The following is a 12,307-nucleotide window of genomic DNA, read 5'->3' as shown; positions in this document are numbered from 1 at the left end:
TATCCAGTTTTCCTCTAGGCTATGTGACTCGAAACTAGCTGTCACTTAGAAGTCCAGCTTGTGAGATGGTAAAAGGGACAAGCTCCAGCTTACCTCAAGAATATCGAAACGAGCTAAACCATGGTGGCTGGTAGGATGTGCAGGCACGTTGGGTGTGAGTCATGGAGGGGCTCATGAGACCTTCTCTTGGCGTGGTTAACTGCAAACAGAGTGTAAAGTCATCCTGTCCTAACACAGCTGTCAAACATTAGCTGTTGCTGGAGAAGTACTTGGGATTTTACAGTGGGAGACCAAAGGACCCTGACTGTTCTGACGCAAGGCAGAGTGAAGACCCAGCCCTGCCACAACTCAAGATGTTATTCCAATGACCGTACCCCTCATAGATTAAAATCTCCATGTGTAAAGTCATTTAAGAATTTGGAGTATGAAATAGATGTGAATTCTGATAAGTTCTAGGTACCTAATGATTTTCCCTGAAGGCTGATCTATAATTATGAGTAAGTTCACATTTCTTAGGCTCTTTTCTGTAAATAATTAAAGGTAAAATTTCAGAGAAAAAGGCAATTTCATCGTCAAGAAAGGAGAAAGTGCTCCAGTTGGAGGATAGTAAAATAAAATATGACTTTAAAATAAAATATGACTTTAATGAACGATCTGTACAGCAAACAATATAATAGCACCTCAGCCCTATTCTGGATGACTGAAAATTGAATTCTTGTTTAAGAATAGTTCTGTGACCCAAGAAGAGATCAGAATACAGAGACCAACATGGCAAACACACACAGAGAAACCACAGAGCTGGCTTTTGATGATCTATGATAATGTGAGGCTCCTGCCTCTAAGTTTAGGTCTCTGAAATGTGATGATTTCCGGACCACGTTTTGGACATCAGCATCAATAATTTTCCCTAGCCACAGGAAATGGGGCTTTCCCTCTCTATCTTTGCTCACTTTGTGATGTCAGAGCTATTCAAACATGGCCAGGATGCCTAGATACCCACAAAGGAGAGAAAAAGGCAGCTCAGGATCAAGAGATGGCTGTTGTTCAGGCTCTATTATCTAGAAGAGAATTGTAACAGTACCTTCCTGGAGAGTCTCCATTCTCATCGAATAGGATCATATCTCCAGAAACCCCAGTGAAGTTGGTTTTCATCAGGGAGTCCAAAAGTTTCCGTCCATCGATAGGCTTCATTGCATCGCAGAGGCCTGCATAGCCCGGGCAGAGGGACATCTGCATATTGTGGAGCCCGTAGGCCATGGAATAGATCGCATTGATGACAAATCCCATTTTGGAATCTTGAACGTGATGTGTTCTCAGAGTCAGAGAACCTGTTGGGAAACAAATTAGGGATTAACTTTGAGATATGATTCTACTATAGCTATACCCATGGTTTCTGAATAATTAGAGAATGAACTGGAGCAATTGTTAGAACCAGAGGCAAGACTAAGATGCAGGTGCCAACATAGTATGACTAATAATTGTTTCTATTTCCAGGTTTCTTCCCTTAAATCCTAAAGAAAGACCTGAATCCCCAACAGTACCAAGATTCACTTGTTCCTTTACCAAACTCTTGGGATGGATGAAGGATAGCACTGTATTTCTGTACCACAAAATTTATCTGAAGGACATGTTAATCTCCTTAGTACTCAGCTGTGATAATATACTTCCTTGGTTTAGAAATCCTCAACAAGTCTCCAGTGTCCAAACTATTAAGTCCTCTTAGCTGAGCAAACTACATCCTCCACCATCTTGCCCCAATTTACCTATTTAGATTGACCACCCATCACTTCCAAACTCAAAGCATATGCTCTCCATAAATTTACATACTTGGAAATTCTGAAATATAATGGAGCATTTAAACTTCATTAATCCACTAATTAATTCAGTAAACATTTATTGGAGTCTGAGTATACATAAAGCTGTATGGTAAGTGATCTAGGGAAAATACAAAGATGAATTGGATTATGCACTTGAGAAGAAACTTGTTCAATAATAGAGATAAATTATGTAATTACAGTGAAAGGTATGAGGTGATAAATTTGTAACGCTTAGAATTAAAACCTATAGAGGCTCAAAGAGGGAGACATGCCTTCCAATGGAGGGTTCTTGGGAAAGTTTCATTAAAGAAATAACATTTGGAATGGGTTATTGATTCAATAAAAATGGAGTGGGTGCCTGTTACTTCTGACTACTCAGAACTTGCTGGGAGTAGGGGACATAATGTTGAACAAGATAGACATGATTCTTGCTCTCATTGACTTAGAGTCTAAAAGGCAGATGAGCATCTAAGCAGGCAATTACAATGTAGTTTGATAAGGGCTGAGGCAGGACTGAATCAGGAGGGGCATCAGACCAAGAGGCTCGCTGATGCTGAGCATTATGGCCGAGTATCAGCTGGAAGAAGAGTTGGGGGAAGAGGGTTGTAAGCGTGTTTGAAGGTTCCCAGATGAGGTAAAGCATGCTGTGTTTGGGAAACTTTAAGCAGGTTGGAATGGCCAGAATGTGGAGTGGGAGGTAGAAGAATGGGCGACACTGAGGTAGTGGAGGAAGGCAGGACTGCTTAAGCCGTTAAGATTGCTGTACTTTATCATAAGAGCATTGAGATCCTTTGTAGGGTTTAAACTAGGAAGGGACCTGATCAGATTTCTGTTTTAGAAAGACCAATCTGGCTACAGTGTGGAGGAAGATTAAAGGGCTGTGAGAGTGGAGTCAGGAAGACCCCTTAAGAAGCAATGCAACAATCCCCGTGATAGCTGAGAATGGCCTTGCCCAGGGTAGAGGCCATGGTTATGGACACAGGTGTTTAGAAGGCTGAATATACTACCAGGCTTGGTGAATAAGGAATGGAGAGGATTGAGACATCCAGGAATGCATGGTAATAAGGTGAAAAGAACAGCTGAGGTACAGACAGAGTTTGTATTTGGGCAAAGTCTTTTTTAAGAGAGATAAAAAGGAACTCTCTAAAGATAGTATGGTTCTTCATGACTTACAAACTATAGAGGCATATTATCCTCTTGTTGACTGCGGGTCGAAATGCTGACACTTTAAGTTTCCCTGAGCAGAGAGGCTCTCTAGGGAAACCAGCAGGGCTTGTCCTGACATAAGTATAAAATGGAGAATCCTGTTTCCATCTCAGGACTGGACACTGGCCTCTGGCAACTTTCCACCCAAATCTTACATTTCATTCTCTACGCAGACTCTATTTGTACTTCCACCATTTCACCTCATACGGCTGGAAACTCCATTCTTCTGGGTGCTAACTCAAAGACTCTGGAGTTATTTTGCCTCCTCTCTTTCCTTTGTAACTTCTCAGCTCTTATTTGATATGTCTTCAGAACACACACAGAATTAAACTACTTCACACCAATTTACTTCCATCAGGTTCAAGATATATCATCTTCTGTCTGTATGATGGCCATAGCCTTTCAGCTGGTTTCCTTCTTTCTGCCTTTGCCCATCCTCCCCCTACATCATTCGATTTTTAGCAGAGTAGCCAGAAAAATTCCCTTAAAATATAAGTCAGATCACGACACTCCTCTAGTCAATCTTTCCAGTGGCTCCCTTATTACTGAATTAAAAGCCAAAGTCCTTGCTATGACCTTCGAAGACATACAGGAGCTTGCCTCATGGCGCTCTGCCCCTTACCTTTCTGACTCCATCTCCTGACACTCTTCATTTAAATTACTCCTCTCCGGTCACACTGACCTCCTCTGCATCCTCAAACATGCCAGGCGTGCGCTTCTGCCTCCAGGCCCTTGTACTTGCTATTCGTTCTACCTGGGGTGCTCTGCCTCAGAGAGCTGCAGGGGCTGTCCCCTCCCTAATTCAGGTCTTTACTCAAATATTAACCTCTCTGTGAGACCTTCTCTGGATTTCCCATCTAATTCTCATCTCTACCCAACTGCCCACACACACACTCCCTTTCTACTTTCCCAACATTATTTTTCTCCTTATCACCATCCAAAATACTACTTATTTTATATACTTGTCTTGATTATGTCTGTGTCATGCACCTACTAAAATGTAAACTCTGTGAGGACAGGGATTTTTTTCTGTTTTGTTCACTCCTCAGTGCCTAGAAGAGTGCCTGGCACATAGTGGGTCCCCAGTAAATATTAGTTGAATGAATTAAAGAACTCTTCCCTCTAACTAGACCATCCCTTCTGTTTCTTTTCCTTTACATACAAAGACTAATCCCATCCATTTTCAAAGGCTCCAAGAACTCTTCCTTCATGAAGACTACCATGATTGCAGATACTGAAATTAATCTTGCTCTTCTAAACGCCCTATCACTTTCTCTATTCCTCTCTCAGGCACCTTGTACATCACACTACAGAAATGTGGGCATACTTAGGGAAAGGAGAATTTGAAACAGCTATTCCCCAAGTCAGTGCATCTCCCACCTTCTCTCATTTAACTCCCTAAATAGAGGCGGTTACTCACCTGATTGATTGTATTTCCAGAAAACTGACTGTGCAGTGGCCGTCTTTGAGGCCATGCTTAGGTGCTTGACCTTGAGCCTAAACCACTTACTATAACTCAGCCTCCCAATCCACTGTCAGGATTCAGCAATAGGCACTGTTGTGGCTATTATTCTTTTATTTTTCCACTTAGGAGCAGAATAGAAAGATCTAGGTTTAAATTCCTGCTTTACGTCTTCCTAGCTCTGTAACTTGGACAAGTTACTTAAATTCTCTAGGATTCAGTTTAATCATCTAATAAATGGTGACCTTTATCTTGCAAGGGTGATGTAAGAATTAAATGTTATAGAAAAGTTGTAGGTACCTTGCACAGAGCCTGGCACAAGGTAGATGATTCATAATAGTAACCAAATCAAAATGTAAATCATAATAACCTCTAGCCGCTATGTTTTGTGGGCAAACTTTGGAGAATAAAAGCAAGCCAAAGGTCTCGGCTAATGTGCCCAGTAGAGCTCTCAGGCAGTCATCTTTCAGGTTCCCTTCCGGATTTTTCTTTCTGCCTTGTCTACAATAGACAGCAACTGGCAGAAAGGCAAAATTGGAGCCTTATTCATTTGTAAATCAAATCACAGTGCTTAGGGCATGATTTCTGTACTGTCTGTTGAATTAAATGGGGGCAATAATGACAATTTGCATCTGTGTGGCACTTCTCAAAATAATTTTTGCATATATCAGTGATGTGTGTCAACACTATCCACACTGTAGAGATAAAGAAACTGAGGCGTAGACAGGTCAAGTAGATTTTCCAAGGTCACGCAGATGGTAAAAATCAGAAGCAGACAAGAATTTTTAATGCCAAGAGGACTGTTCTTTTTGCTATACTCTATTGCTTTTTGCTGGAAATAGGCTCTCTCTGAACAATATTACTGAATCACCTTTTAAAAAATATTCTAATTAAGAGATAAAGTTAGGGAGAACAAACGAGTAACAAGATTGACTCTTTCCTGGAAAGTGCTATGCTTCTATTCACTCAAATAATACCCGCGAGTGCTGTCCAAGACCTGGGCCTAGGAATCTGCAGAAGGAGGTGACTGGGGCAGGAGCTTGGAAACTAGTGGACACGTGTTTGTGCACAGTCTGTTGAATTGTTTGTTGTTATTGGACATCTGTGAACAACTGGCGTATTTGGGCAGTATTAAGGTCTTGTATAAGTTCCTATTGACTATTTTCTCTTGTCACCCAAAGATTCTGATACCAGCTCAACACAAGGTTGACATGAGGGAAGCCATATTGTAGAAAAGAAATCATATTGTAACTTTGCATGACTTCTGATTAACTAGCCCTGACTCACCAGCCCCTTTGAATCTTTGCTTTAGTTTGCCTAGATAAGTAAGGGTCTGTCTTCCAAGGGTTTGCAGGCTCTGTAGATTTATGGCCCCTCCTAGCTGCGAGACGATAATAACTTTGTTCTTTTTAGTTCCTTAGGAATGTGATGACTCCTAGGCAGAGAATCCATGCTGATAGCCATCATCAATGACAACTGAAAGATCAGGGTATAGGGGATTGTTCTGGTCTCTGATTCATATCCAGGGAAGCAAAAGGCTATCAGGAACTAAGACTAGATGTCTGCCCCGACCCAGAGACCAGATGGAGGCCCCACCTGGAGACCTGCCCTGTATATAACTGGCCTGTAGTCTTTTTTCTGTGAGATGGTTCTTTTGGACGGTAGTCAGCCATCTTTCCTCTTGCTAGCAAGTTGTAATAAAGTCCTTTCTTTCCTACCACCTTGCCTCCTGACTATTGGCATGTCTTGCGGTGGGCAGACGACCCCCCCAGGGAGTAACAATTTCAAATTTAAAAAAAAAAAAAACACTTGCCAGAAAAAAACTAGTGGAAGTTTAACTTTTGTAATTTCTCCTTAAGTCATTTTGATGCATATATTTTTAAAGAAAGATGTCTCATCTGTTTTAGCATTCAGGATGCAGCAGGAGGTCAGTTCAGAGAAATTCAAATTTGAATCCTGCCTTTACCATTTCACCTACTTTCCAGCCTTTTTCCTCCATCAGAAAAAGCAGCTCGTCGGGGAGCTATCACCTTCGGTTAGCTGAGAGAGCTCTGTTGAGACGTGTGCTAACAAAATGAATATCTTACAAAATACTTTCATTTCAAAAAACTCAATGAGCTAGGGGCTGTTTCCACTACAGATGAAGAAACTAAGGAAATCATGATGACTGTCAATAGCTGGCAAGCTTAGCTTTTTGTGTGCAATTCATGCAGTAGACTCAATATTTGTAGATGTGGGGAGATCCTGGTTAATTAGGGAATTCTGCTTTTTATCTTTTCAGGCTTAAATCTCTGTCTATCTTTATCCCCTCCCTATTCCACACACATCTGAAGATGGTGAATCTGCAAGATGTCATCTCACTTTGTCATAGAGAGTGCACCTCAACTAGTAAGAGCAGCAGAGCATAGAGGGCATGAGTACAGATTCTGGAACCAGGCAGCGGGTTAGAATCACAGCTCTGCTACTTACTAGCTGTGCAACTTCAGCCAAAGTCATGAACCTCTCTGTGCCTAAAAATGTGGGTTTAATAATAGTATCTAACTAATAGATTTCTACAAGGATTAAATGAGTTTATACTTACAAAATATTTGATAAAATAAATTGATTGTTGCTTGGTCCCTGATCTGAATTCTGTTACTCAGAATCTGGTTTGTTTCTTCACATTCAAAATATAAAGATCTGGAAGAAGCAGAGGCATGCAAATGGGACTAGTGTGTTCTTTGAGGAATAAAGGAAAAGCTGAAACAGTAAGGGGACAAAGCAGGATATGAAGTAAGGGAGCTAGAAAGGGGCTGTATAATATGCAGCTCTGCACTGTTTTTCTCTGAGAAATATCATGATCTCATTTTCATTTAAAAAATTTTACTTTGATGATGGAAAATAGAATGAGAGTAGGAAAACTTAGGGAATATTGAAATAGGATGCTAAGAGATGATGGTGGCTTAAACCAGGGTAGGATTCTAAGTACATTTTGAAAGTAGGGAGAACAGGATGTGTTAATGGATGGGGATGTGAGGTGTTAAGGAAAAAGAAGAGTCAAGGATTAGTCCAGGTTTTCTTTCTTTCTTTTTTTGGTGAGGAAGATTGGCCCTGATCTAACATCTGTTGCCAATCTTCCTCTATTTTTTTTGTGTGGGATGCTGCCACAGCATGGCTTAATGAATGATGTGTAGGTCCGTGCCCAGGATCCAAACCCATGAACCCCAAGCACTGAAGCAGAGCACGCGAACTTAACCACTATGCTACTGGGCTGGCCCCAGGTTTTCATTTTAAGCAACTAGATGGATTAGAGTGCATTGAGGCATGAAAAGGAGGTTGGTGGGCACGGGGAATCAAAAGTGTTGTTCAACATGTTAAGCAGAGAGATCAGCCAGCGGTCAGTGTATTGGGCCAGGTAACAGATGTTGGTGGCTGAGATGTGGGTGAGAGCAGTAGAGATGGTGAGAAGTGTTCAGATTCAGGACACATTTTGAAATGTGACCAGCTTATTGATTGGATCTGTCACAGAAGCAAACTCTTTTTGAGTTCCTGATCACTCTTTTAACATACATAGAGATGCTAGACTATTTTACTGGTTGTATAGTGTTCCCTTGTACAGATATAGCATGATTTAGTTTTACTAGTTCTAGAATGTTTATAATTTTGTGGGGGACTGGAATTGGCCACCCCAAGATATGTGTCTTTGGCATGAGGATAATTTGGGGCTGGTTACTTTTAAAAACTGCACACGTGGGAAACTCTTAAAAGAGAAGTTACCTTTTGTTAAGAGAGATTTAGCTTTGTAAAGGAAATCTCCATCTGTAAAGGTATCTCCCTCTCTGTACCAGGAAGAAGGGGGGATGACCTTATCTCTAGAAACTCTTATCAATGCAGAAGGCAAGAACTTAAGTCTGCATAATAACCTGACTCCTGTTTACTGTGCTTTTCTGGTAATCTCCCGTAACTGATTCCCCCCACCCCCAACATCCTCCTTTGTCTTTAGCTGAGGGTGGTATTTAAGGGGAGAGCATCTGCCATTTTGGCGAGTTGCTCAATTTGCCTGAGCCTCTCCCATGTATACATGTTATAAAGCTTTGTTTAATTTTCTCCTGTTATTCTGTCTCATGTGAATTTAATTTGTATTTGGCCAGAAGGACCCAGAGTGGGTAGAGGAAGTGTCTTCCTCCCTTACAGTTGACAAGATGTCTCAAAGGGTGTCACCAAATACAAGTCTGGTATTCAGATTGTCAAGTCAGTTTATTAGAGCAATCATTCCTTTTTAGAATGACACTAAACAAAACTAAATAACAAAGCAATCTCGTGTGCTTCTGCCGTCTAACAAAACCACATGGGAGAAGTTCTGGTCCAGAGTCCAGAAGGAGTAAGCACTCTCCGCCCCATTTCTCTCACTGGATGCAGCTACAAACCCTGAGTAGAACGACTGGAGAAGCCTTCTGAGGATTCTGAAAAGTAAGTGGTAACAGGTGGATTGGGGAAGAAAACCAGATTTCAGAACACCACTGAACCATGCATAAGATTCTTAGATCTTTTTCCTCCAGTGTCTCTGGGCTTGGACTTGAAGGCAGCCCTGGACATGGAACTGTGCTCCAGGGGCAGGCAAAAGAGCTCCAAGAGAAGCCTCTACTTCTGGTCTGAAGAGTGCAAAGGATACCCTACCAGTCAGAGAGAGTGGGGGAAATTTCGTTTTTGTTTTTTATTTGGTTGTTTTCCTATGGAAGCCCCAAGACAGCCCTGCAGAGGTGGTGGGAGCAAAGGCACTGGTGGTTGGGCAACCCTTTTCTGTGACCCAAAGAACTGTGTCTCAAGAGATGGGGAAAGACCTTGTTGCTTTCTTCCTTTCTCTAGCCTCTCCCCACTTGACTCCCATGGCAATCTAGTCAAAGCAACAGGAAGGGTGAGGCAGAGGGAGAAACTAAAGCCTCAGATTTCTACCCAGAGGACCAGGGTGGAGATGGGAGAAGCTGGGAGCCGGAAAGTGTCAGGGAGACTATGGAGACAGGGGAGCTCAAAAAAGTGATCCCACAAAATTGTACATGGACTCCTGGGCTCCCCTCTGAGTTATTCTGGCACGAATTTGACCCTAGCCAGCACAACAAGGTTTTGAGAAGTGAACTACAGGATATAACACTGCGTAGGTCCCAGACTGGCCACTCAGTGAGGCAGATGTGCAGCAAACTCTGACAGCACTGCAAAGGCATTAAGAACTGCACCAGGGCTGACCCAATGCCAGTTGCCAAGTGGTTAAGTTTGCATGCTCCACTTCAGAGGCCCAAGGTTCACTGGTTCGGATCCTGGGCATGGACCTACATAGCGCTCATCAAACCATGCTGTGGCAGCATCCCATATAGAAGAGCTAGGATGACCTACAACTAGGATATACAGCTATGTACTGGGGCACGGGGAAGGAAAAAAGAAAGAGGGAAATTGGCAACAAATGTTAGCTCAGGGCCAATCTCCCACAAAAAGAAAACCAAAAATCTGCACTGACAATGGAACCATAACCCAGAGAAGGAAGGTATGAACTTGCAGCCTGAAGCTAACCAGGTTGACTTCCTGTTTTGTTTTTTTTTTTTAATCAATATTCTCTATAAGATAACATTATATTTGCAATGTCCAGAATCATGAGATGACACGTGGAGTAAGGAAACTGTCCATGGTCACTTGGGAGAGCTGTAAGGGCCCCACCACCTTTACTGATTTTCTGTCTGCATTTCCAAACTCCCTACCCTCTGGTTGACACAGCCTTTCTTTAGGTGTCTTAATAGAACACAGAGTTATATCCAGGTCCTTTATTCTTGCTGCTTAGGCCCTAGAGAGAAATTCTGGCTCATTAGTTAATTTATTCATTGACTCATTCAGAGATTAATTAAGTTATGGATTAAACAGACATTTATTGTCTTTACTGTATGTCAGACACTGTGCTGGATGCTGGTGATACAAACATGAGTAACGTAGTATCTCTTTCCTCAAAAAAGCTCAGCATGTGTGGTACAGGCTCAGTGACAGAAGTTGTGGGGTCCCGAAGAGTTTATGTTATTAGGAAAATTTTAAAGTCCTGAGTGCACATAATAAAATAGTTCATTTCATCCAGATTTCTTTTTTTCAGCCACTAAGCAGTAAGAAAGAGAGGACATGTTAATTAGTTGGCATTCTAATGCACAAAGGAACTGGGCTTCAGGCAGCAGCATTTATTTTGCTCAAAGATTATTTTTTAGGGTCTACTATGGGTGAGGCCCAATGGAGGCATGAGGATTGGTGCCAAGCCAAACTTGCCAGCTGCTCTTAGGCTGGATGTGCCTCCCAGCAGCCTGGAGAGAGGAAACGGAAGCAGGAAAGGATGGCTGTCCTCTCTTTCTTTCTTTGAAAACTGGATCCCCGATTTAGAACACTTAACAGTGAATCCTAATTTTACTATTGTTTAATCAAATCAGAAGGCTCCAAAAGGATTAGCAGAAACTGAAATGCTCCAATCTGTGATTACAATTTAATTTTACAGCACTCAAAACATGTTCTTTAATTCATCTGGGGAACCAGAAATTTGACGCTTAGTAGCTGTTAAACAAAGCAAAATCAGACTGTCTTAACAACGCCGAATCAGAGAATGTCTGAGGGACAAGGGACTTTAGAAAGCATCCAGTCTAGAAGTTACAGAATTGAAGCCTTTGGCCTGAATTTGGCCTTTAGACATGTTTTGTTTGGGCTAAATGCTATTTTGTGGAAATTTTACATAAAAGTCCAGCTTTGTGGACCCTCTTGAAAAAATGAGACATCACAATACTGGCTTCACATTCTCACATGGCGATGACCTGATTCTGTCTTTTACATCACCTCTTTGGCCCACGTACTCATCTGAGACTGGGACCTCCTAATATGATCCAATAAGCTCATTTTATAGATGAGGAAAATAAGGCCAAGAGAGGGAAAAGGATTTCCCTAAAGGGGAAATCCTATCTCATATCTTTGGCTAGTGGCAGCTGGCCCCAGACCCCTTGTGCCCAATCTCTTGGACTAGTGCTATTTTCACATGGGAGACAAAGGAAACCATGAATTAAAATTGTTTTCAGCAGATTAACTCATGACCATAGAGCAATGAAACCGGCAACAGTTTATTAAAAAAAATCTCAAGTTAATTCTTTGTGATACCCCTTATAGTAGACACTAAAATACTTTCAGATTGTCCTCATTGTTTCCTCTCTACCCACCAGTAGGGGAAGGATAGTAAAGGGAAGAAGGATGTAAGGGAAAGGATTCAATTATTTTCTTGGAAGGAGATTATAAATCTGGAAGATGCCATTGGATAATATACTGTAGCATTGCAATGAAAAAAATTGAAGTGAAACAAATTCTCCTTACTCTCATTTATTTTCTGAAGCTACTCATTCCTTATGCATCTGGCAAATGGATTCCAGTTATGCTCAGTGGATGACACAATAATTTGTTTCCTGCAGTGACAGAAGGGCAGAGCATCCCCCAAGCCAGAATTAATCTTTTGCCATTACGTGCTCCCACAGAAATGTGTTTATACTTCTCTTACAACACAGAATACTTTCTGCCCTGCATTAGAATTATCTATGTACTTGCCTTTGCCCACCACAGAATATGAGCACCCTGAAGGCTAAAACTGTCTTGTTTATATTGTACCCTCCACAGTTCCTAGCATTGTGGCATAGAGTGGGCAATCCATTCCTTCATTTGACATTTACTAAGCACCTATTTTGTGCAAAAGCCTTTAAACATACCACGAGATTCAGAGATTAGTTCAGAATAGATAATCAGCTCTATGCAGATCAGGTCCACATTGATCTTGCTTATTGTATTGCTT

At 41.6% G+C, this 12,307-nt stretch overlaps 1 protein-coding gene across 6 annotated transcripts in view; it reads right to left on the bottom strand.

Annotated features, from left to right (window-relative positions):
- GRM5 (glutamate metabotropic receptor 5) overlaps positions 1 to 12,307 on the bottom strand; it is a 474,279-nt gene that overhangs the window by 96,502 nt on the left and 365,470 nt on the right. For all 6 annotated transcript variants that reach the window (XM_070623933.1, XM_070623938.1, XM_070623932.1 and 3 more), the window contains one exon: positions 1,082 to 1,328. In XM_070623933.1, coding sequence (XP_070480034.1) covers positions 1,082 to 1,328 — 247 coding nt within the window. The remainder of the gene's footprint in view (positions 1 to 1,081; positions 1,329 to 12,307) is intronic.

This window comes from Equus przewalskii, chromosome 6 (genome assembly GCF_037783145.1).
Source record: "Equus przewalskii isolate Varuska chromosome 6, EquPr2, whole genome shotgun sequence".
NCBI classification, from domain to species: Eukaryota; Metazoa; Chordata; class Mammalia; order Perissodactyla; family Equidae; genus Equus; species Equus przewalskii.
Note: the sequence above shows the minus strand (reverse complement) of the source record. Positions and strands in the feature narration are given on the sequence as shown.